Below are 26,715 nucleotides of genomic sequence, written 5' to 3'. Positions count from 1 at the left end.
AATATGGGACACAGACAGTTCAGACTCTCCTTTTAGTTCATAGCTCATGGTTCTTCACACATAAACTACATCTAAAACTATTTGTACATAGCTATTTTAAGATCTAAAACCATCTCTAAAGACAGATTTTTTTTCTTACTTACCCTCAGGAAATATCACAATACTGTTGCTACATTGTTCCTATAGGGACTCGCAGTGTGTCAGATATGGCAGCCATACTGTACGCCATTCCGTTTTAGTCCCCTATAGTATGCCTGAAACATACTAGTATAATTCCTTTAGTGACAAACACTGTAATTTGTGATTTAACTGATATTTTTAAAGCTTGATTTTATTTCTGGGTGTGAAAGATGGCATGATGTAGATCTTGAATGGACTGTTTGCTGTCATCTTTGGACAATATTCCTGTTGGTAATGTGGCTCTAAGCATTACTAGAGTTCTTTCTCAAACTACTCAGCAGTTCTCACATCTTCAGAGTGTTTTTCATCCCTATAACAGAAAACAAAAAAAACAAAAAAAAACTCGGGTAATTTGCGGGAACATGCAGACTCCTGATGACGCGAAGGGGTCTTGGTACAAGTTGGTTCTCACAGAGAGTTGGGAGTAGTAAGTGTGTGTGTGTGTGTGTGCGCAGAAGGGTGGAGTGGTGGTGGTGGGGGCCGCATTGTAATTGAATTGTGAATCAACTGGCAAGTCACCCCTCTAAACACCGCCCCTTTCAGCTGTCGTCGCGCTCCGGCTCTTCGCGATGCAACGCCCATAGCCAGAGATAGAGAGAGGAAGGAGTGAGTGAGTGTGTGAGTGAGTAAGAAAGAACGAGGAAAAGAGGGAGTGTGTGTACATGCACCGGAGAGGGAGAGAGGGAAAGAGAGAGATAAGTTAGGAGTTAAAGAAACTGAATCGATTTTTTGTAGTGTGAGGGAAAAAGCAAATAATAATAATAATAATAACAATAAAAAATAAATTACATTGGCCAGTAGAATTGACCGGGGCGCCGAAGGAAGAGAAGATTTTCCTCCTTATATTGTGTGTGTTTTTGGAGCTGTTAGAATAGAAGAGGGACGCGGCGTTTTTAAGTCACACTGATCTGATGGTCATGACGGCAGCTGTCGATATGAAACCGACAATAACGATCATAAAGACTGAAAAAATGGACGGTGAGTAATACAACTCCTCTGTAAGAGCTTGCTTTACTCCTAAATGTTTTTTTCTTGTAACGCAACCGGCTGGTGGCAGATGACGCTGATTTTAACCACAGTGCTAATTCTCGGTAGCAGGATGCGTTGAGGGGCACATAACGTCCTCATATTTCAGTGCGAAGACGGTGTTGGTTGCTCAATATTGGACAATACGCAATACTTGAGGGAAAATACACGCCGGAGGCTCTACAGTCGTGCAATAGGCTATCCTCTGGGTGTGTGTGTGTGTGTGTGTGTTTGTCTCTTATTGTTATTGAATGAATCAGGCTCAACGAATCACAGTACGCTGTTGTGTGTATGAAACAACGTGCCGATATGAAAAAGTTATTAAACTCCAGTTTTGACATCTTTATTCATGGCAAAATTGGACTTAATTTTGTCATGGAGGCACAATAATATGTCACAGGACACAGCAACAAAGAAATGTTCATTTCATGTGAAGACATATATATGAGACAGTTCCTGTGTTTTAACATTATTTCATGTAGCTGACATGCTTTCAAAGGCTGCATGTTTTAAACTCTTCATGCTCTAATGAAAACTAATTACTTTTCCAGATCTGCTCTTACATGTGTCCTTATGTTGGTTAAGTTTGGTCATATTTAGATCTTGGATGTGTGTTGCTCAAATTGACTTGATATTTATAAGCTTTTTTTTTTTTTTTAGGCTTGTTGTACAAATGATATCCCTCTCTCTTTCATCCTGCTTTAATTTTCACTGGGGATCTATCACCATCTTCTCTCTCTTACCCATCTAAACACCCATCTCTGACCCATATATTCAGTGCCATACCAGGAGAGCCAGGGCATTTTGCCCAGCCGGCATGGGAGACATGCAGTGGTGCCTAATTACCCCCACACCTCCCCACCAACCCCACTGTCTCCTCTGCCTCCCTCCCTCCCTCCCTCTCCCCTTTCTTCTCTACCTCCCCCTCCTCCTCGGTGGTTGAAACTGACTTTCCAGAGGGAAGGAGAGGCAGACTGAGGTGATGAATCTGCAGTGCTGAGGCTTGCCTCTCTGACCCTGCTGCCTGGAAGACTTGGCTTGCTCCAGGGGTAGTCCAGGGTACAGACAGGGAAGCCTGCAACTGTTAGCTGTTTTAAAACTTTGTGTGGTTTCACTTCTCATTTTTATGCAGACACATGTTACACATGGTGGAATGTTTGGATGATTTGCATTTTGCAGCTTCTTACATTTACTAATCCCCTGTGCTTTTGCAGCTCAGGTGCTATTGAGTCTGTTAGTAAAGCAGCAAATTGCATTGATGCATCATGGAAATTTGATACTAATTGCTACTGTTGACCCACTAAGGGGCTGTGACTCACCACATTAACCACCTTCTCCTCATTGTCAGTACCTGCAGAGCATAGATTCTCACATATGCATCTCACAAACTCACATAAAAGGTGCTGACAGCTGCATTTAAGTTGCCAAAGCGGAGTGCTATCTTGCAAAACCATTTCGCAATGCTTGCTCCTGCTTATGTTCACTTGGGTGCACTCAGGTCAAGTTGAGGCTGCCAAGGAGCAGTTCACAACTTCCCACAAACACATCTTTTCTCCACCTCTCTCTCACACACAAGCACGCTTTTATGGTCATTCGGTGATATTACCGTGCTTGCAAGATAACCGCCGATGTCCAAGGCTGTTCCTTTTCCTCACAAGACACAACACTGATGTCTTTCTGCATTGCATGCATGCAAAGCACTATAACAGGGTATTTGCTTACAACTCACTGAAAGAGATAGGCGCTTCATACGTCAGATTGCATGTGCTGATTTGTTGGATTGTGAAAGTAGTTGCCCTCCCAGTGGACGTGACTGCTCGGCTCTTCAAAAGCAAGCACAAGTCTATAGAATTGTAGGATCTACAAACAGTGCCTTTTTTTCTCCTTTTTCCAAACACCTGCAACCACAGGCTTCACATACATACATACCCCACTAACAGGCATAAGTGGTTTCCAGCCCACCTTACTATACTGTTTGTTTTCCTTTGCAACGGAAGTGCAGCCCGTGTCAGCTTTCCCAAAGCCTGTCCTCTCTCTCTCCAGCAGAGGTAATTCCCTTTAAAGCGCTCACACACCGCCAGGGTCAGAGGTGCACCCAAACAAGGCTTCTAATGTTCCACCAAGCTTTTATTCCTCTATTCCGATTTGTAGCAGTCAATTCCTGACTCACAGTTTCTTCAATGTAATCCAGATCATGGTAGCTTATTACTGAAAGCATCATGTAGCCATAACAAAACTATCAGCTCTACAGAGTTTTAAAGTTTCAAAGATAAGGGAGACTGTTACTTAACAGGGAAGGTGTTTGAGTGTGAAATTGCCAGCTTGAAAGCACAAGAGCCTCATCTTTCTTTCACTTTTGTGTTGCTCAAGTTCTTATTGAGTGTTACAGTATATTGAAGTAACATTGTTCTGTTCTCAGATATAGATTTAATGCTCAGGAGAGTTGTCAATCATTTACAGTACAAGTCTGTTTCACTTTGAGTGAATTGTACCTCTTTTACTTTCCTTCTGCATTCTCAGGTCAGGGTTCAGTGACTGACAGGAATGCTTGTGAGCATGCCCTGCTGGGTGGCATGCATGGAGGCATAGAAGGAGCTTGAGGGGGAGGCTCATTTTTTTTTATCTGATCAGAATGCTGGTATTTGTTGTAACTGGCATGCCCGATGCCTCTGCTGAGCGCCCTTATAAGGCATCTCGTTCCACGCCCGCCACAGACATTATGCACACAGGCGCGCACAGGCCATACCTGCGTGATGATACTTAGAAAGGCTTCACCCCTTACCCCTCTCCACACTGTACCATGTTGTTACAGTGTGGAGAGGGGTAACTTGTGCCAGAGCAGAGGGAGTTACATAAGCTTCAGGTTTTTGCTTTGCTGTGTTTTGTGTCAGCACTCCTTCAGTAGTGCAGTGTAATATATGCCAATGTTTGAATGTGCGTGGCTGGCTGGCAGCTGTGCAAACACTGTTTGGGTGATCCAGGCTTCTCTTGATGTGGTCTGTCAATGAATTGGGCCAAACGGAGCAAACAGGTCAGTTTTTCATCTGATGTGTGCCGTGTCAAACCGAGGGCGACGTGTTTTGCCAGATCAAAACTTGATTAGTCAGTCCAGTGTTCAGTGCATCACACATATGTCATTAGGTAGTGTTTGACCAGGCCGTGTCTGCGGCTTGAGAGCAACAGATACCAGATTGCTCAATGAGCCTCCCTGTCCTGGTCGGACTTGTCAACAGACAGGTTGGATAGTAGTGAATTGGATGTCTGTGAGTTTCCACAATGAACTTGTCTTTCTTACTTTCCCGCGCTGATCACTGATGCCACTATGTTACATCAAATGGGTTATCCCCCCATTCAGCCAGCGTTTCATTCATTGCTCTTTCACTCGTCTGCTTAACAAACTTAAAACCATTATACTGCATGGTTCCTATCTCCATTCCTCCCTGGAATACACGCCTTAATCTTTGCTTATAAAGCTTAGTCATACAGTGAGGCGTGTTAGCACTAGATACAGCAGTCTGCTAAATAGCAAGCATATGGTGAGAAAGAAGAGATGGGGGGATGGAGAGAGACAGATCTTCCAAGGTGTGGTCAATATGATGGTGGTAAATATTCCTTGCTTTGCCTAACAAAAAAAAAAAAAAAAAAAGAGAGAGAGATCAAAATGATGAGAGCGCCTCTCCCAGCAATCAGTCTTCAACAGCTTCTCGTTTTACTCACATTCCACTAAAAGCCAACAACCAAAACAAAGGAAAATATGTTCCTTGGCTGGGGAAATAAAGCATTAACAAGCTTTTTTTGTAACAGACAACTCTTTTCAATCATTCACCCACCCACTCACACAGTTCCTCCTCCAGTGTTCCTCCCCCTCCTTTCCCTTTCTTCCTCTATTTCCACGTCTTTCTGCTGGCCACATGAGTTTCTCTCACGACACCTTGATGTGGTGTAGAGTGAGTTCCTGGGGAGTGCACTTTGTCCCATCTCTAGTCATTCCTTGCTTGTAATCCCTGAGTCATGGCACTAGACGCCTGCTGCACCACACGCCACTGGCTGTCCGACTGTGCGTCTGCTTGGCTCGCTTACTGGTTTTAGCTACCACAGGCCTCTCCCTTCCCTACATTACCAGGCTGGCTGTGAACCCTAACTGGCCTGACTCTTCCCCAAAATGGCTCCACAACCGCCCACGCATCTCAACGATGTTGTTGAGTGCTTTATAACTTTTTTTTTTTCTGTCCTTTTGCTCTGTTACTGTTTCTGTTTTATGGTTCTACATTTAGGATGTGTGTTTCTTATAATGAAATGCAAACTGTGCGAGTTTAGCCTGCTTTGAGAATCAGTCCACTGTCCTGAAAGGCAGCAGGCTTGTTTCACCACGGATGTTCAGCTGTCCACAACGAGGCCATGTCACTCATTTTGTTCAGTTTATGTTCCAGATTTTCTTGGCTTGTTTTCTCCTTTTGTCTGCGTTTGCTGCACACCACCTGTTTTTGGAGCAGTAGTGCTGCTTTTGTAATCAGGTGAACAAGTGGGGCACAGCCACACTTTATGTGTATCAGACCGACAGCATCAGAGTTGTACCAATTGTTTGGCCTGCCAAAGCAAAGAATGATAAAGAAGGGTGTGTTTGTGTGGGCGGTGGGCTCTGTTGTGTAGGCGTGATTCGGTGGCACTCAACATGAGCTGGACCTCAGTGACACAGTCAAATGAGAGGCATATGTGTTGTGTCAGAGGAGGTCCAGGAATAGGACTCAGTGTATGTTTTTAGACTGCTGTTGGAGTTGTAGCTTAGAAAGTAACAGCAGCTGGATTCCTCAGCTTTGTCTGCCTAGTCTGACTACCCTAGTATCAGCATTTTCTACATAATAAAATGAGTTGCCTTTATTGACTACATCTGCTGTACGCCCACATGTCCAGAGACAGTATTCTCTTACAGAAATGGCATTGTGTTTGTGGAACAGTATCTTTTTGCTTCACATAAATGCTCATTAGAGATGGTCTGTGTGCTGCCTGGAGCATGTGTTTGTTTTATGCATAGTTACAAGGTAGATGAGTCACTGAGTAGGAATTTTACAAGACATGGTCACTGCTTTCATCATGACCAGTCACACTGTCAAATGAAGTATCATGATATCCTCTGAAGTCCAGTCATTTTTTGATGGAGTGAGTCACTGCGTGTCTGTGCTTGCGTATGTTGTCTGTCTAAGAGAGAGAGAGAGAAACAAAGAGAAGGGAAACAGAAAGGGTGAGAATAGAGAAGGTGAGCGCGAGTTTACACAACTAAACTGATATGCACATGTTTTGGAAATTACTTCAATCTTTTATTGCAAAACATAGGGTTGTAACTTTCCAGTTATCAAATTGTGGTTTACATCTTTTAATCAGCGCAGTCAGCCAAACCTAAGGTGTTTCACATCGTCACACAAACTAACGTCTTATATAAGATAAGGGAAGAGAGATGTAGCCAGATGTTTGATGTTTTATGCTCCTATTAGCGCTCGAGCCTACACCAAGCTTAAAATAGAAGGGTAATTCATCATCCTGAGCTGAAACCATTTTGCCACTTAGACCACAAGTCATTTTTTGGTCACATTAGAGGAAAACAAGAAAGCTGTGAGAAGCACATTAGTGATTGTAAAACAGAGGTGGAATGCGAGGCATGCAACATGAAAACACTGTGGTCTGGGGGGAATTTATTTATCAAGTATCCATCTGCCGCCCATAGCTTGCCTTCAAACAAGCAACAAGCTCTTATATATGAATGACGTATAATTAGACCCAGTCATTACAAGACTTACATGCATACATATTGCACAAAAGGACAGTTCCATCGACATGTGAGAATGTGTGGCTGTATACTGTCCCACATAATTCACACTTATATCAGGAACCTGGTTGTGGAATGTATCAGTTTGGACTGAAAATGGGGCAGGCACCATGTTTTGTGGAAAAAATGCAACACAGAGAGTAAACTGTTTGTCAGATATGTCGTGTGTTTGGTTTAACGCCTAAACAGTTCCCCCAGAGCATCCCCTGTCTGTTTACAACAGGGATGGAGTCTGGGAGGGCAGCTAGCCTGGATACAGCTAGGCTAGCACCACCTGCACTCACACAAGCACAGTGCTCGTAAGTCCATTCACATTTCTTGCCATTTTGCCGAGCACTGATGGTTTAAAAAAAAAAAAAAGACAGTAGTGCTTTCATTATAAATATTTAACAGACATGGAGGTCATGGGAAACCTTCAGGTTGAATGAGATTTGTCAGATATCTACTCCTTGTGTAGTTCTTTCATACAAAGCAGATTTTAGCTTTTTCCCAATATTATTTGTCTGCCTTCTCAAAGTAATAGAGAACGTGAGGGTTGTGCAATGGGCTGTTAGTAAGTACATTACTGTTGCTCAACCTTTAATATTTGATGCATTCCTAAAGCCCAGGCTGTTTCACACTGTTTAAGATCGCAGAGCAACAAAACTTCTAGGCAGTAAAATAAGCAACAAGGAGCCAAATCCCGCCTTGTCTCTGTTTCCCTCGTTCTTCTGGAAAGAAAAGATTTTCCATCAAGCTTTTAGCAAAAATATGTTTAGCGTCTGTTGGCGATGGTGCGGATCATTTCAAGCTCAGAGGTAATGTCATATCAAGCGCTGAGACTTTGGCATAAACAGTAGAGTTAATGCACTTTCACATCATAAGCTAATATGATTTCAGAGATGGAGGGAGTGGAAGGAAAAAAGACATCAAGACATCTATGGGGTATTAGTCTCACTTATTGTCTGCTTCAGTAGCCGGTGTGTCTGTGGCGGCGATCATCCTGGACAACTCTAGTTTCACGGTCAAAGACAGATGTCAGCAGTTGCGGCCTCGTCCCGTACAGCTGCTTTACACCGCCACAGGTTTGTGCCTCAAGAGTTCAGCCAGAAGCTAGTGGTAAAAACCTAAGAATGAAACTAGTGTTTCAGCACTGCTGTCGGTGATGGTGGGATGGTCCTGGTTTTTACATTGGATTTCTTTAGGTTAACACTGTCCTGAGAGGAGCAAGCTTGGGTCAAGGTCTGGTCTGGCTTCTTCACATTGGCATGAGCCAGGCCCTACACATCTATTCCTGGTCCTTGGCATTGAGATGGAAATCTAAACAGCGGAGCAGCTGGCTGAACAAGCGGCCCTCTCAAAACCAGACTGCCACCCCATCCTCCTCCTTTTGCTCCACTGCAGCTCTCAGCCACCACTTTATCACCCCGTGGTGCTGAATGGGCCCCCTTCATGTCGGTTGGGTTTATGACCCCGCGTTCTCAGACCAGGGGTCTAGATACAGATCTCCATCAAAGGCTCTCTCAGATACCAGTGTCACCTCTGGTCAGCTGTGGGTAGACTGGTCTGCTTGAAAGAGCTGATTATAAGCCCTTGGCAAGTATCCAAGACCTCCTGTCTCTTTTTTTTTCTGAACCTTGCCATGACCCTGCTGATATGTACCTGTGTGCATGTAGAGATATTCTGGAAGGGTATGAGACCTCAGTGGTGGATCTGAAATGTTTAACCTGCATCTGAACCCACAACTCACCTCACTTCCCACAGGAAGTGGCAACTTAGCCACAGGAAATGGACTCACTCACATATTTAAAAATAAGCCCACCATACATTCAGCTACAGAAGGATATAGAGAGGAAGACATGAACTGCTACATGCTTTGATAGCGATATAAATAAATGACTATTTGACCCTGAAGTGTCATATTTTTGAAAAACCCAGCTTGAAATAGCCTTTTGAATTTTTTTTGTAATTTTTTAATTTTTTTTATTCAGCTCACTCTCATTTACCAACACACGCCCACTCATTAGATAAACTCTATAGGGCTATTTATAGCTCAGTCACATGACAGAAAACATATTGTCCCTTATTTGTTGGGTCTGGTTGCCTGCTCCGCTTGGATCATTGCATCATTCTGAGTGGAGGCAGGAGCCCAGGCTTTATGAATGAACCGAGTCTCCGCCAGAGGCTGGGAGATGGCACCGATCCCACTGTGATGTCACTCCAGAGACAAGGAGAAGAGAGGAAGCTTTATGAGACCTCCCATTCATTCGTCTGTCTCTTTCCCTCTTCTCTCTGTGCCCAACCCCTGGTTCTCTTGTCCTGTGATGGGCTCATGTTACAGGCTGGTGACTCACACCACCCCCCTGCTACCTACACAATCCCCCCCTCACCCACCCAAGATGCTCCCTTGCTATGTTCCCCCGTCCCTGTCCTGCCCTACCCAGCCCTGCCTGTTCCAGCCCCATAGACTTTGGCCCCAGCCGCAAAAATCCCAATTTCACGCCCACGCTCTGGCGCACAGGCGAAGAAGACTGTTAATTTAGTTCATGTGTGTGTATGTGTGTTTATGTGTGTGTCAGTTTAGCAGCCTTAGGTGCCAAACAGAACCTCCATCTAAGGTTTGGCTTGCGGCTCAGTCACAAGGGCTGGGCAGTAGAGGTGCACAGCCTGTCTAGTGAGAATCCCTGGGAGAAATATCGCTGTCGCACTCAGCAGACTGTCCATTAATCATATCATGGCAAGAGGGGAGTGGCTAATCAATACCCTTTACTGTACATTTACATCCAGACTAAACATCAGTCTCACTTCATCAGTGATTCTTAGAATAGATGCACTTATTATTCCCTCTGCATCATTAGGAGAAATTGGTCTCATTTCAGACTTTTCACTGCAGATGCTGTTTTTACTCGGAGTCTTGTTAGTGAATGCCATAATGTTGCCTGTGATTTACACCCACTCCCACATTTCATGAGATAAGTGGATGGGACTCATTTTGCGGAGAGACCCACACCATCTAATGTGGAAAGTGATGACTTGTGGATGCTCTAACTCTCAGTACATACTGACCATTCTGTATCTAATGGGACTCGCAGGCATTGAAATCCTATCAGGACTTCATCATTTACTAGAGATCGTCTAGATCCAAGCTGGCCTCTCTCACTAATGGATGCACACTGTACATTAGCTCTGCCGCAGATAACTTTCATATGGATCATTCACCATGGAGACTGCTCTATTATCATTGCACTTTTAAGTCTTGTGTTTGCCTTTCAGCGTTGCTGTGACCTTTGGTTCACGTTTTTAAGATTTCATTTCAGTTCACAAAAACACAACAAAGCAATATACCATACATATAACATACTTTATAAAAAGGTACATGTTTTGTTGAAAGTGCATTTGCATTGTCACCTGACAGTCTAAACTAAGAAGGCATTTGTTGTGCTTTGAATTGCTGTAAGACAGTAAACAAAAATCCCACTTCAAACTCATTTGAAACAGGGGAACAAGTAATTCACAATAAAAACAAAAGAAATCACACAAATTGCAGTTCACATTTTAATTTGCTCTATAATCATGGTTCACATATTTCTCTCTTTAGAGTGCCTAATGGTAGTTCTCATGCAAGATGGTGTTGAGTGTCTTTGATGGAGGATTTAGTGCTAAAGTGGGCTGAAGTCTGTGTGGGCAAGTACAGGCTGGGGCCGGGTTGATAAAAGCAATGGGGAGGGAGGGGCGTAAACGGTTCGAAAGTGCAGACAAACTCCACTCGATCCAGCTTAAATAAACTGCCACATTTCGCCTTTGCTTTCACATCAAAGCGCAGACTGTCTGAGCCCCAGTCCCATCTCAGTTTGCAGCCGTTTGCAACATGTACGTTTTTACACTACCAACACTACTTAAAAGAAAAATGAGTTCAGTAGAGGCCTAGACAACCTTGCTGTCAGGGGCACCTTTTGCATAGACAACTCGCTCAGGTCTTATTTTCACTGTGAAACTGTAGGGGATATTTTGATGTGCGATCTGCGTCTGACAATAGTTTAACTGAGGTCTCATGTAAGACAGTAAAACAGTTTTTATCACCAGTTCTTCTACCTTGCTTTTACTTCTGACTAGACTGAATAACTTTCTGCCTGTTCACCAGTCTAACAGAGAGCAATATATTATTACAGGCCTAATTGAATCACATGGAGAAGCAAAGAGCTCTTGTCTGTCCTCTGTTACGGGTCTGTTGTGAGGTTTCTTTCTTTGGAGAGAAAATAGAGGGATAAAAAGAGCCAAAGACAGAAAAAAAGAAAGTGGGAGACCTAATTTTACAAACAGCCAGACAGACATTGGTTGCATGGGCGAAGGAGGGACAGCTGCTGTGCATTCCAGACGAGGTCGAGACGTCAGCGAGTGGTGAAAACAAGCATGAACTGTATGTTGCACCAGTGTACTGCTGGCAGATAAAACCACCAGCCAATGGAGATGCCAGAACATCTGGGTTCGACGAATGGTGTTACTATGAGAGGAGTGACACAACTTTTCTTCATCGCTAGCTTGGCTTCCGGCCAAGCCTTTTGTGATCTGGTTCTCAAACAATTTTAATTCCCATGCAATTGAGACGGATAAGAGAGATGAGCTAAAGAGAGACACGAAAGAAGTTGAAACCCGATTGACTCTTTTATTGTGTGTGCACCTTCATGTGCTGAAGCCTCAAGATGCCCTGTTGTGGTCTGTTGAAGTTTTGCCTCATGCGTGTTACCCCCCAAGCTGATCAGACAAGATAGTGCTATTATGTCATACTGCAGGCCCTAACAGACCATGATATATGTCGGCCTTTGTTGTGTAAATATGTGTGGGTGCTTTGCAGTTCGAATGATAAAGACATGCCAGTTGATTGGAATTATACAGGGCCTTTTTGTGTCTATTTACAAGTCATTTGTTGAATCTTGGCCTGGTTAGTTTTTAGCAGTCTATTCTAGTGTTAGTTGCCCGGGGGTCTTTCCCCTTCTCCCCTCATCATCTCCCTTCTTTGCTCCCTTACCCCACACTTCTGCAGCCTGGTCAATCTAATTAGATGAGTGCGAGTCATCAGGCACTGTTTAAAGCCATCAAAGGGAGCTCTGTTCCCCACTGGGTGCCCACTGGCTGTGAGCAGAGAACAGTAAGCCTTGTGTGCGACCGAGACCCTCGAGACAGCCCACCCCCATCTCTCCTAGCCACCCGCCAGCAGCCACAGTGACATCATCACCTCATCCCTTGACCCTTGACCTCTCAGAATGTGTGACCCCATGCCTAGTCCGATGACAGTAGGCCCACTGTGTAGGGGCAACATAGTAGGAGGGCTAGCAGGGGTCATGGTGTCACTGATGGGCACCAGGCGCTGCTCTCCCACCCAGGATGTTCGGGTTGGAGAGAAATTAATGTCTGTAGTATTTGCAAATAAACTTGTGTGGTTATTTTAATGCCAGATGAGTGGGATTTGCCTTGGGACCCTGTCTGAAATCCCAGAAAGTGGAGAAAATTGTAAAAATAAAATAAATAAAAAAATAAAAAAACAAGGGGAAAAAAGGAAGAAAAGCCACTCACATGACAGCTGTCTCAACTGCATTTTGTTACCCTGTCCTTGTACATGTGTAATGACAATAAAGTTGAATCTAATCTAATCAACCTGCCATGCACTAAATTTTGCACTGATTTCCACTTTCCGTTATCCAGCCTTCTGAAATGTGCACGTGTATTGCTTGCAAAAATAGCACATGCAGTTTCAGTTTTTAAACCAATCAGATCTGATGGTGTGACAGCTCTTGTTTCAATAGATTGGTTTTGATATGGAGACAGTGTCTGTCTAGACAAGATGTAATTGTTAAGCCATGTTGTTGATCACGGTCAGATGCAACTGTGCTGACTTTGTTTATGTTTGTGTGTGTGTGTGGGTGTGGGTGTGGGTGTGGGTGCACGTGTCTGTGTAAACAGCCAACTAAACCACCTTCACAAGTCCCCTCTCTCCCACCCTCTGGCTGTCTCATTTAAATTTTCTATTCAGTAAACTTTATTGGTATGAAATACAAAACAGGATGCGTTGTTTTAGCTTGTATTGTCAACAAAAATTAAAGCGGTATATAATATTAGCATGATAATATTATATATTGACATGAAATAGATACTGACATTACTCAAAATAATATTGTAATCAGTGTTCTTTGTTTGATCGGCAGATCCAGAGTGTGGAGATGTCCCCCTGCTAACACCAGGAAGTAAAGAGATGATGTCCCAGGCTCTGAAGGCCACCTTCAGTGGCTTCACAAAGGAACAGCTGCGGCTGGGTATTCCCAAAGGTAAGACTGTAAACTGCTTCTATTCTCATTAGTCTGTGTTAACATTTACATTGGAGAAATTAAATCTTAACAGTTAAGCATGAGCCCTCAAAACCACCTCAACGTATCACATGTCAGATGTACATTCATTAGTTCCTTTCACACCATAGCCCTGCTTTAGATCATTCTGAGAAGGTGTCTCCTAGAAGGAGTCACTGAAAAGCAGGAGAAACCCAGTTATTCCAGATATGGCATTGCATTGAAATATATTTCAGTTCAGGCAGACTGACTGACTGCAGCATTCAGAGGATCTTGAAACAGAGACAGAGAATAAAATAATGAGTTAGAGAGCCTCTTCATACTGTTTGGAAACAGCAGGACTTTCGGCATCTGACTTTGTAATGGTGCTATATCTGCAAACAAGGTTTCGGCTCGTCATTACCACTGCTGTTTACATCCACTGCTTCTTCCCTGTTTGCTGATGATTGTCTTGCTATTGGTAGACATACAGTACATTCATACAGAGGCAGTAAGAAAGTTGGCAGTATAACTAAAGGTTGGAGTTTTCTTCTCAGTGAAAACAGAACTTAGTTTGCAGTTTGCAGCTCATAGTGCTTGAGCCAGAAAAGCAAACATTTCATCTGCATTGTCAGATCACTCACAGGTCTAGGTGAATGTTTGAATAACTGTGTAAGTGTATTATAATCTCCTCAGCAATTAGAGGATGAATGCACCTGTTATTCTTTAACCAAAAAGAAAAGGAAAAAAAAAAAAATCATGAAATGGTATAACACTAAATATAACAATCATAAATTCTGATCCTCTTCAGATCCCAGACAGTGGACAGAAAGCCATGTGGCTGAGTGGCTAACATGGACAGTGAATGAGTTCAGTCTGAAGAACGTTGACTTTGACAAATTCTGCATGAACGGAGCCAACCTGTGTGCTATGGGGAAGGAGCGTTTCCTGGACTTAGCACCTGACTTTGTGGGTGACATCCTTTGGGAACATTTAGAAATGCTTCAAAAAGGTAAGAACATATTAAACTAAAGACAAGTTAATCTGTTCTGGCACTTTTGTGCATTGCAAGATGGCTTTAAGACAGAAACCAGAGGCGAAGAGACTTTTTATCTCACATACAATGTGTGAGGAAAAACTCACTCACACCAAACAGGGTGACATCACTGCTTGCACCAGTTTAGCACTCTGTTGGCATTTGCAATGCAGGAACCAAACAGGAAGACACAATTTAGCTGAGGTCATTAATTTTTGATAATGCTGGGTGCAGTTACACGATACATGAAATCAATGACGAGGTCACTGACGCTCTCTATCTATTTTTCATGAAGAGGACACAAAGCATTATCCCATCAATGGACTGACCTCCAACTTCCAGGAATCCCGTTATACCTCAGACTACTTTGGCAGTAAGTACTCACCCGCCACATCACTCTGTGCAATAACATAAGACACATGCCTAGAATATGAATGTAAATGCGTAAAAAGGTTTATTGTTTGAAGTGAAAGGTTGAGATTTAGTTTTTAGTTTAGTGTAAAATCAGATATTGATCCCTCAGTGCAGCTTTGCAGCTATAGGTTTATATTGAGCACATATCACAGAAAATAATATGGCATCACTGTAAGTTTTGCTGAGGTTAGGACTGATAGATTTTAGGCAATGAACTTGCCTAAAACATAAAAGATTCCTCTTATGCACTCAAAACTGTGTTTTGTTATGGACTATTCACTCACTAAGCATTTGGGCAGGAGTTCAGCACAAGAGAGATAATGACTCCACTCCTAAGATTGATCTTTTCCTCTTCTGTTTTGCTCCTCGCTTTCTGTCTCTGCTTTTTATCTACACGCGTTTTCCTCTATGTTACCAGACTACGGCATTGAGCATGCTCAGTGTGTCCCTCCTTCTGAATACTCAGAGCCCGGCTTCATCACAGAGTCCTACCAGACACTTCATCCCATCAGCTCAGAGGACTTGCTGACGCTCAAGTATGAGAATGAATACCCTGCTGTCATCCTACGGGACACGCCCCTCAACCCACTGCAGGGGGACTACTTTTCTGTCAAGCAGGAGGTGGTGTCCCCTGACAACATGTGTGTGGGACGCCTCAGCAGAGGTGAGGGGGTCAAATACTAGATATGAAGAATATAGTTGTGATTTGATAGGATATTAAGAATATAGGATTAGTCTGGACAGACATTGCAGTGAAGAATGTGCTGTGTTTATGTTGCACTCAACAGTTTGTTTGGATCGAGTTCTTGATAAATGTGTCCACATGTGCATGCATGTGTTTGTGTAAGTGCATCTAAATGTTAAGTGTTTCTGTGGGTGTATGTGTGCGTGTTATTGTGCTGAAGCTACCAGAATCTTGTCATGCCACATCAGTGTGTGCGTATTAGAAGAGAAGAAAAGCAGGCCCTCTGGTTGGTTTGTGGTTCAAGCAAACCCGCCTCACACACTCTAGACTGAGTTGGGAAAATAAAAAAAAAACACTATTGTTTTTGTCAGAGTGATACACGAACCAAAGCCACAACGTGTTCTCTTCCTGCCGCCTGTCCTTTATGTAAAACAGTTCAACTTGTGTAACCTTCGAGATTTTTTTTCTTGTTTCTGTTAGCCTCTTTTCCTTGACTCAACCTTAAGGTTCTGGGTACAGAGATAGAGGTGTCATCCTCAGTTAGTAATCTGGGGTTTTCTCATGAAACTGTTTGCTTTTCTGAATGCGCAGGCTTGTTTTCTCTCCCAGTGATAGTTTACAGAGGAATTAGCAGCATGGTTTACATTTATAGTCGCAAAGCTAGGATTTTCTTCTCACAAATCCCCAGCTGTATAAATGAATAGCATGTGCCAAGTGCATTATACAACCCCTCTTACGGTGCTTTAAGCATTTGCTTGCAAGGTATGAGGTCCAGTCCTCATGCATCACACATACCAAGCTTTTGAGCATTGCATTGTGCTCCCCCAACGTGGGAAAGTATTTTGTAGCACAACTGATATCCACATGTGGCTCCAATTTCAGCAGTTGAAGATTTCAGCATCAATCGAGGCGCTGCATTATCTGTCATTTGTTAATGACTCACCATTGAAAGACTCCTCTTATCTTTCCCAAGGCCAAAAATAGCAAGGCAAGGCAATTTGTGTGATTGTCTTCCATTTAAAATCAAACTCAAATGGTGGTTGTACCAGTGAAATGAGGTGTGAAATGGAGAGAGAGATGTGGCACCATACAGAAAAGTATAGCTTAGTGAGAAGGAACATAATTTACTGCTAAGGTGTTGTTTATTTGTCACTTTGGTACATATTGCTCCTTTGTCAAAGGCTACAAAAATATGTGACTATTTACATTCTTATGCACTGAAGTATCACAGTGAAAAATAGCTCCACATAAATTATTTAGAATTTTTTTTTTAGAGAAAATGCACAACAAGAAAGTCATACAAATTCAGGTGTGTTTTTTTTTTTTTTTTTTTTTTTTTTTAAATGTGATATGCTATAAAAGTTACAGTCTGCAGTTGGCTCATTTTGTAACAACTTTAATTTAAAAAATAACACCCTTTCCATTTCCACTCGCCCTTCCCTCTCAGGTAAGCTCGGTGGCCAGGACTCCTTTGAGAGCATTGAGAGCTTTGAGAGCTGTGACCGATTGACCCAGTCATGGAGCAGCCAGTCCTCATTCAGCAGCCTGCAGCGGGTACCTTCATATGACAGCTTTGACTCAGAAGACTACCCCACCGCCTTGCACGGCCATAAGCCCAAGGGCACCTTCAAAGACTATGTGAGGGAGCGCTCAGACCTCAGCAAGGATAAACCCGTCATCCCCGCAGCGGCACTGGCAGGATACACAGGTAAGATTTCTGGAGGTCATAGTTTATACACTATAATTTTATCCTACCTGGAAAAAGTGCTGCAGCATTTTATAGACCTTTTTCACAGCAGACATGTTTAAAATGTCATAGTTGGAAAAGTACAGGGTAACCAATAATATTAATCATAGCCCTGTTCCATTTAGATGTGCCTCAGCCAGCATGCACAATTATTAGTATACCTTAAAGGAAAATTACAGAATGTAACAAAATGTAGAGCTATATTATTTAGTTGTTTATTTACAATAGTTATTATTACTATTATTATTAACTATACAGATACAAGTGAGCTCAAACATGATAAGGCTTAGATTTAAAGAATAATATTGGTGTTTATGATCATTCCTGGTAGAGTCTTCATGCCAAGAGAAGACATTTAAGTTATCATGTCCTGTTTTTCTAGCTTCACTCTTGCACATGATCATAACAAAAAAAAAAAAAAAAAAAAGCATTTCCTAGGCTAGATCATAAGAAGGCTAACGCCTTTTTCTCAGAATGTACTGCAAGAATCTCAGAGGTGAATTTCTCAAAATTAGGGCAAATAAAACCAACACTCTTCTGTGCATGATTATTCTTTTTTGGGGGGTGAAATATCTTCACATGGTGCAGAATTCCTTAAGACAGTTCTATAAGAAACACAATTCAGTGCAGCTGTAACACACTTGTTGATGCTCTGCAGATGTGGGGGTGCCTTAATGCACTGCTTTTAGACCAAAAAGGGGAAAAAAAAAAAAAAAAAAACACCTTTTACACAGGCAGCCCGAGACATGCAACATTACAGGAAACAAAACAGATTTTGCTCGTACCTCCTTCTTCTTCTTCTTCTTTCTATCTATCTCACTCTTTTGTTCTGTCTACACTTATCATCTACCTCCTTCTCCTTGTTATCTTCAACCCGCATCTCAACCTATTTTTTATAGGTCGCCCTAGCAACGCTGGTAAAACATAGAAATCATACCTGCCCCTGCACATAACACCGAGTAAAATTATCTCTTCATCTCGCAAAGCATCTACAAACTGGTACATGCTCAAAGAGATGGTTTATGTATGCTCTCCAAGTTCAATAAGATGTGGAGATATTTGCAAGCGCCGCTAAAGCAAATGCACTATTTTAGCATCTGTCATGGTTTTTGGTTTGAAAAGCTGCATGAAAAAACTGCTGCTGTTACTACTTTTAACAGTTTACCAGGATGTGCATGTTAACAGTGGGCTGCTCCTATAATTACATGAACTTAGGGAACTGATATAAATAACTTTAAGGCTTTTCTGGTAGTGTGTATACTGACTCTTAATGTTAAATATTGTATTAATACATGGAGAACATATTTTCCAAGTTGTGTATTGCATACGAAAATAAATATGAAATCTTTGTGAACATTAGGCAAAGATTTAGTCTTTATGAAATACATTAGTGTTTAAAAGTTGGATTGTAAAGACAGTTGAACAGTTGCACTGTAGACACTGAATCGCCTCTAATGCCAGAGCGTTTGGGACTTTTTCAAATTAAAGTCACAAGGCTGCGAGGTTGCCAGCATTGGAAAAGGGGAAATCCAGGCATATTTCCAACGTCACTAACAATGCATACATCAGATCTCAACAGACTGTCCCCAAGTTGGTATGCACAAGTTAAATGATCATTTATATGGTTATTAGTTCAAAAGCCGCTTATAGAACAATGAGTCATTCATTCGTAATGATGCTGGAAAGATGTCGTAATGTACTTGTAATTAAATAATGACGAGTAAGACACAGTCTAAAAGCCCTTCTAGTGGACATTAGAGGTCGTGTTGCTCCCTGCACCCCGTTTGATAGAAGTGGACTGAACCAAGAAACTAAAAATGAATGCATAAAAATTTATGTGATGCATAAGCTTATATAATTAAATGTAAATAGGACTCCCGACAAATATTCTGGGTTTACTACAGAGATTCTTACACCTGCATATAGTTTGATGAGTTTTTAAACAAACTATGATCAAATCTGCATTTATGACATTTGCTTTGACACAGATCTGTGTTATATCAAAACCTAAGCATGTGGAGATATCTTCTTCCACCAAATGTACGTCATGACATTCTGACTCCATTTACTGGTTCAGTTGTGATGTCTGAAATGTATCAGTTAGTAAGAAAGCACAGATGACTCCAAAGAGCTCATGTGTGAAAGCCTTGCGAGTGTCTCCAGCCTAATGCATAATGTATTCTCACTGAGGAGAATGTGTTTCCTCTGAGCTTTTATACAACGGGAAAAGAGAAAGATGAAAAAAACAAAATCATGCTAAAACGACGAAAATGTCGAGCAGCGCAGCTCTGGTCGTAGCTGTCATTAGGAGCTGTGTAAGGAGAGTGTAGCCCTCAAAAGATGGAAACATTTTTTGAGTGTTACATGTGTGTGCGTGCCCATGTGCATATGTGTGGGTGGATGAAGAAATAGAGGAAGAAAGATCGAGCAAGAGAGAGAGAGAAACCTCAACCCAAAAAAAAAAAAAAAAAAATCAAAGCTAAAAAATAAAAAACAGGCCTTTGTAAAATTCCAAATTAATGTTTATGACAGCTTGACAGCTTGCTCTGCTCGGCTTCCTGTTCCAGTCACGGGGTGACAGGTGACACTTGTAGCGAGGACAGGGAACTCGATAAGGCTACAGAGAGAGATAAGTGAAGCTCCACTTGTCAACTCCGTGGTTTCCTGTGATAATTCACCATTTACACCTCTGTCTGCAGTAACACCAGTCAGCCTCACAACATGGTAAACTCTTGTCTGTTTCATGATACATTTGCAGGCTCTCTCCTCTTTCCCTGTCTCACAAGTACAAAACAGACAAATGCACACGGAGGGGTTTTATTTGCATTGCTACTAGAGTTAGTCGAGCAGTTAAAATAGTAAAACTTCTGTTTAAGTGATTTATCAAGTTAAAACACTGTGTATTAGCTGGTTGCACTTTTTTTTCTAATATGCTAATATCATGATTTGAATACATTTGAGTTGTCATTTTACACTGACCAAAAAAAAGAATGCATAGATTAAACCCCTGCTGCAGCCCCAGTCACAGCCTTTCTTTCTTGCATTTAGCTGCATGCTCTAGACTCATTTAGCGTGCCATGGGTCAAATACTTAACGCTGCTGTGAATGTGAGCCCCCACCCCACCCCACCCACACCCTACCCTAACCCTAACCCCTCCTTTTGCCACACTTTATGCTATTTCAATGAGGCCCATTGTGCATGGTTACTTGAAACATATTTTTGGAAACTTTTTTTTTTGTCAAAGGGTCGTCTACATTCTGGCGTGAGAGCACAAGGGGCTGGTAAACGGGCACTGTATTACCCTTATGTGGGCTCGCTGTTACAGTAGCAGACTTTTGGAATGTGAGTCAAAACTCTGTGTGAAAGAGACTCAGTGTTGCACAGCCACTTATTTTCCAAAGTTGGGGTGGCTGTTGTCATGCACCTTCTCCAATCCTAGCAGGAGCAAAGAGAGCTCTGAAATGCCATTTCAAGTGTTCAACCCACACGTCTGTTTCCCTGAAAGCCTTTGTTTGTGTTGTATAGGGGTATATTTGGTTTTCTGAGCCACTCGAGAGAGCTAACTTTTGCCTAGCTTCAGTTTTGCTGAGGCGGTGTGCTGCATAGGCAGGTGTGATTTCAACATGCGAGCCTCAAAAGTGGGTGGGTTAGTGTATGTAGCTGAAAAACCACAAGATCAAAGTCTGCGTCTGTGAATCTAGTTCAGTTTCTTTTTTTCTTTTGGTTTGCTTTTGTGCTGCTTTCCCCCCTTTTTCTATGAGATGTAACAAACTGCTGTGATAACGCTGGAGTTTGGTTTTACCAGGTTGGTTATTACATTAATCTTCATTCCACATTCAGACATTACAGATGACTTTGCAACTGCTCTCTTTCTCACACACACACACACGCACGCACGCACGCACGCACGCACACACACAGAGTCTGTATTCAAGTCTCAGAGATGTGTTGCTGAAGGCAGTCTCTCTTATTTTAAACTGGTGATTTCATCAGTATGGAACTCAGACTCTAGATTCACATACAGCACAGGGCGACCAGCAGACGAGGGAATACATGATGAATGGGACTGTTGTATTTAGGAGGACATTTGGTTCCATTGCTGTACTTTAGTCTGACCCAGATTAGAGGGTTTACTTTGTCCCTCTTCAGACATGAGTGAATAATTGGCATGAATATTTAACACTTTCATACATAGCAGAAGTATACGCTATTGAGATATACTCTTCCTTTTTTTGCTTTTTCTTTACCTGGATTGCACTTCTGTCACGTTTCAATTATTTTCAGTCTCTTTTATGTTTTATCCTTTCTGCGCAGCAACAGGATGTAGATTTTGCATAGATTCAAGTAGTGTTTCTCACTTTTGTAAACTGTTACACTGGAAATCTTCCACTTCCCAAATATGGTTTTTTACCACTCTTGGGTTTCATTTAGCATCAACATACCAGTACAGTAGATATACTGTAGATATACTGTACTGTATCTTTACATGCATATATATTATCCAGTACTTTGGAACACTGAACTAGCAATAGCACTACACTTCAGAGTACCCTGAATCTGGATGTTGATATCTGTGCCCTGAGCTCACACTTTGCTAATTAAATCCCCTACACCAACCAGTGTCCACACCAACAACAATGTGTCTTCTCTGTGTAAACAGCTCTTCTATAAATGCACACCCTCTCTCCCTCTCCCATCTGTTCTGCAGGCAGCGGCCCCATCCAGCTGTGGCAGTTTCTTCTGGAGCTGCTGACCGACAAGTCTTGCCAGTCCTTCATCAGCTGGACAGGCGACGGCTGGGAGTTCAAGCTTTCTGACCCAGATGAGGTGAGAGGTCATGACACCACTGGTCACTGGCACACGTGCTGGGAGGTCTTAAGTAGTTAACCAGATGAGCAAGATGTCTTCTTCATTTTTGCATGGCCTTGTTTGGCTCCATTAACATTTTTTGGAAGCGTTAACTTTGCAGGTTTCACGTCAGTAGTGACTCATTTTGAAATGACTTAGTAATACCTAAAACCAGTACAGCATTTGCATGTAAATGTAGATGATTACAAGATTTATTATATTAATTTCTAACTGTTAATGACACATCTTGACAAGCTTGTTCCCTGTGTTGTTTTAGGTTGCTAGGAGGTGGGGCAAGAGGAAAAACAAGCCCAAAATGAACTATGAGAAGCTGAGCCGTGGCCTGCGCTACTACTATGACAAGAATATCATCCACAAGACATCGGGGAAACGCTACGTCTACCGCTTTGTCTGTGACTTAAAAAGCCTGCTGGGGTACACTCCTGAGGAGCTGCATGCAATGTTGGACGTAAAGCCTGATACGGACGAGTGAAAGCAAAGATGAAAAATGAAGTGAACACAAATGTTAAGGAGCCACATGGACTGGGGCTCATAAAGTGGTCTTAACTGTTTGATAGCATCGGTAAATCATTTTTTCGAGGACCAAAATGTTTTTAATGACTATCTGTGGTCTAACTTGTCAACTTTGAGCTCCTGTCTCCGAGACCATGTTTTAAAAAGAAGGCACAATCCAAAAGCCTGTATTCATAATCTTGCATTTGAGATGTGTGTGCGCGCATGTGTGTGAGTGAGCGTGCGTATGTTTGATGTATACTGGTATTATTTAGCAGCTCAAGGCAGATGGAGTGCTATCGGGTAGAGTTCAGCTTCCATTCTGCCTAAGTAGCACAGTGGGGAGACAAGAGGGGCCAAGACAGAAAGAGTGAGAGGACATAGAGAAAAATAAAAGCGCAAAATAAAATGACTTCATTTCATGGTTGGGGTAAAAAGAGAGCGGGCGGAAGGTTCCCGCAAAGAAAATGGTTGCCAAAATGTAAAAACTGAACTGCGGAAGGTTAAATGTCATATTTAAATTTACGTTCACTGTTTCTCTTTGGCAAGGAGAGACAGAGTTATCAGCTTGGACCAAAAAGTGTTGTTTATGATTTGTTGTTTTTAAGGAGCGTATGCTTGTGCCAGTATTGTGTTATTGAACACCCAATGTAAACCTACCTACCAGGCATATAGTGGAAAGAGTATTTTTCTTATGTTGTCAATGAAGGTATCTCAGTGGAACCAAATATCAGATGCCATCAGAAGTTTAACTGTTCTCTAGGAGCCTTTAACTGAAATGTGCTGATTCGTTATCAGACAACACTATAGACACTGGCCCTGTGCATTGATAGGGTGTGAGGACCTCATGAGATTACTCATACCAAGAGCGTCTGATCGACAGACAACTGAAAGTAGCCGTTGCTTTTGAAACTGACGCTTTCACCTTTATGTACTTGTTTGCCACCTTGTTAGAGACACATATTGTGACTGAAACTTATGCATTTTTGCATATACCACCAGTATTAGCAAACTGTAGACAATCTATGTGGGGAAATTCAGGAGTCCTTGGTAAGAAGAGTTGTTTAATGTGCAGATTAGATGACATAGTTTGTCGGTTCACTGTCCATGTTAGCGTTGCTTTAGAAGTGTTTGAATAGTCTACGTGTCTGTAAATTAAAATCACAAGTGAAGTAGATGAGGAAGTGATTTTACAAAATTGTAAGAATGTCAGATTTTTTTTTTTCCTTTTATCATGCAGAACATTTTGGCCATAAGGAAGTGGCTGCAGTATAGTGTGAAGGTACAGTGTAGGAAAAAGGGACGGGCAATAGAAAAACGTTGACTAGAGAGAATTAGAAGCTGTATGGGATAGATGAATGTGACTGAAAGGAGACCGTGGACCCTGCAGATAATGATCGCTTGTGAGGTCTGAGAGAAAATGACTGACAGAAATGATGCAAGTTGGCACTGGTTAGAGGTTTGCAGTACATGGGTTGTGTGTTTAATTCGCCATTGCCATCAAGCTTGGATGCAGCTGTCCGCTGAAATCTGAATGCAAATAGAGATATATAGGACTAGTGACAGACATTTGTGTTTAATTTGTAGGTGTGTTTATTTATCTATGAACAACAAAAATAACCTTCAGTTCATACAGAGTAACTCATGTATGATTCCACCTATCTTTGTGTAGTTTGCTCAAAATACAGGCATAGAGGTTCACTGGTTACATTTGGCAGCAGTTTCCTCCCAACAGTGGGAACAGTGGCTGTACACTGGCTTTATGGGAAATGCCAAAGTGAAAAATCATCTTACAATACAATGTTATTGTTTACAGTGGCTGAATGTTACCCATATGGATGAAAATAGCTTTTGAGATGTCTATTTGTACAGATTGTATTTCATAATGCTTTATTGAGACCCAGATTACACAAATAAGCAAGAGACAAAGCAGGAATAATAACCAAAACCCATGTGAGGTCTTTGGCCACGGCGCTTCGCGTATCGTCCACAATGTTGGAAGACAGGGACCAGAAATCTCTCACGTTTTGAAAGTGTTGACTTTTCTTTCATCTTTTGTTAATAGAAGTGTTGGAAAGCACACACAGCTCTAGGACAAAGAGAAATGCCTTCGTGATCTGGGTTTTCCATTGAGTGCAGAAAAGAGATGCTGAATATGTTCATAATGTTTAATTGGCTTGTCCACCATCATCAAGCACTGACTCACAAACCTTTACCCATGCTTGTCATCCCACACAAAGAAATTCAACAATTTAATTGGTAATAAGCTTCACTTGTACTTTCATTCTTCTCTGCATTGGCGTCAAGGTTTCAAAACACTGTTTTTTGTTTTGTTCAGGTTTTTTTTTTTCCTAATGTCAGTGTTTTATGTTAAAGAGAACTTTACAGATTTTTAAATATATTTGTAACAGATGCCAGTGCCATGGAAAAAAAAACGTTTTCTTTTTTCCCAACACGAGCTCATATTGTTAGTATCGTTCAATTCATAAGATCATTTTGTTAAAACAAAACATTCTGTTACTGAAAATGTTAATATTTTGAGAATTATTTTGTCAGGAAAATATACTGTTAACTGTCAGAGATTACTGCAGGTCTTATGTATTAATGAACCTTAGTCAGACAAGTGTATACGCATCGATAGATTGTGGCATATCTCAGAATGGATTCAGAAGGAAAAAACATTTTTTTAAGTTTTGGATGTTGTTTTTTTTGTATATTTTATAGTGTCTCTGTATTTTTTTTATGAGATCATTTTTATTGTATTTAGTTCACAAACATCTGAATATTTTTCAATAATTTATATTTTATAAAAGACAAGAGATGCAGACAGCTGGTGCTTTTGTGGGAATTTAAAGGTAGCGCAGGACAAAACAATGTAGCGATTTTTTTTATTTCTTTTGTTTGTTTTTGTTGTTTTTTTTAATCCTTTTTTATATAGAAGATAGACCTGTCTGCTAGAGAAAAAAAGGCTGATGCTGGCCCATCAATGATTTCTGCTGGAAAGGTTTTATAAACTGTAGCTTCTATTTCTAAAATGTACTTAATGTACTTCAAAATGTTATAAAATATATGTGAACAAAGATTTAATAATTGTGTGTGATGTTACTGTTTTGATTCATGAACAGTTATTAGTGCTAAATATTAATCTATCATACTATTATACTAGACTAGTTATGTTTTAATACTGAAACATGGGTGTTTTTCTGTACCTATTCTGCAGGAAATCCTGTGGTTTAAGACGTGATTTTGAGTCATCAGACTCAAAGTCCTTAAAGTACACTCTGTGTGATATGGCTCAACATCAAGAGTCATCAGAGTCATTCACATAACAGGTAGTAATAACAAAAACAGGAAATTCTTAATTGAATTTTGTTTTGCATTAAATATATAGATATATACATAGATAGGCGGTTTCAATTTACAGTTGACTCTGCACACTTCCCTCACTCGAAGTGGCACAAACTGCTCAAACAAATCTGTCCATTGTTCGAATCAACACACTGGTGCTTCAAAGGGATCCTAGGTTGCCTTTGAAATACACATGGACCATGGTGTGTCCCAGTTTTAATGAGTGCGTCCCATGTGCACTGATGAGGTGACGTCAGAACAGAACCAGTACACTGGGGCTCATTCATGTGCTTGTAACCCTGGGCTCATATAAATTCCACTGTAGATAGAAAACATACAGGGCCACGGCCTTCTGCCCCAAACTGCACAGCTGTTTGGCTCTGCTGCAGCAGTCTAGCAAGAAGGCCAAAATACAGTTCCAATAGATCAGGCTGTTTTTCAGTTTAAGAAAATGGCAGTCTGAAGGTAGAAACAAAACACACAGTACATGAAAACATCTTAAACATAGACACAATTTTAGAAATGTGTATTTAGTTTGGGACAGATTTACATAAAATGAAAATGTAATGTACAAAGTATAAAAGCAATGTAAAAATGACTGATGCTGATCACAAAAGACACACACTGCAAAAATCACTTGAAACAGAATATACATACATGATTGATTTTACATATTTCCCATGTAACCCCAAAGCAAACATGATAGAGCTGTCTTCTGTCAAAATCAAACCCATATTCTTCTGTTGGACCTGTTGGTGGTGTTCTTGGCAGAGGGCAGGCTGAGGTTACCCAGGTGGTTC

At 41.5% G+C, this 26,715-nt stretch overlaps 1 protein-coding gene across 2 annotated transcripts; it reads left to right on the top strand.

Moving 5' to 3' along the window:
• Positions 1-769: 769 nt before the first annotated feature.
• On the top strand, positions 770-25,727 carry ets1 (v-ets avian erythroblastosis virus E26 oncogene homolog 1). 2 transcript variants are annotated; one of them, XM_041045536.1, is made up of 8 exons: positions 770-1,158; positions 13,207-13,326; positions 14,135-14,335; positions 14,655-14,732; positions 15,240-15,437; positions 16,906-17,166; positions 21,915-22,033; positions 22,332-25,727. In XM_041045536.1, exons 1-8 carry the CDS (start codon positions 1,092-1,094, stop codon positions 22,545-22,547), a joined length of 1,260 nt encoding a protein of 419 aa, XP_040901470.1. In that variant the 5' UTR covers positions 770-1,091; the 3' UTR covers positions 22,548-25,727. The 2 variants fall into 2 exon arrangements, with proteins under 2 accessions (XP_040901470.1, XP_040901469.1); XM_041045535.1 differs by having other exon boundaries at positions 771-1,158; positions 15,192-15,437.
• Positions 25,728-26,715: the final 988 nt, after the last annotated feature.

Source organism: Toxotes jaculatrix, chromosome 9 (assembly GCF_017976425.1).
Source record: "Toxotes jaculatrix isolate fToxJac2 chromosome 9, fToxJac2.pri, whole genome shotgun sequence".
Classification (NCBI taxonomy): domain Eukaryota; kingdom Metazoa; phylum Chordata; class Actinopteri; family Toxotidae; genus Toxotes; species Toxotes jaculatrix.
This window is presented reverse-complemented; position numbering and strand designations above follow the sequence as displayed.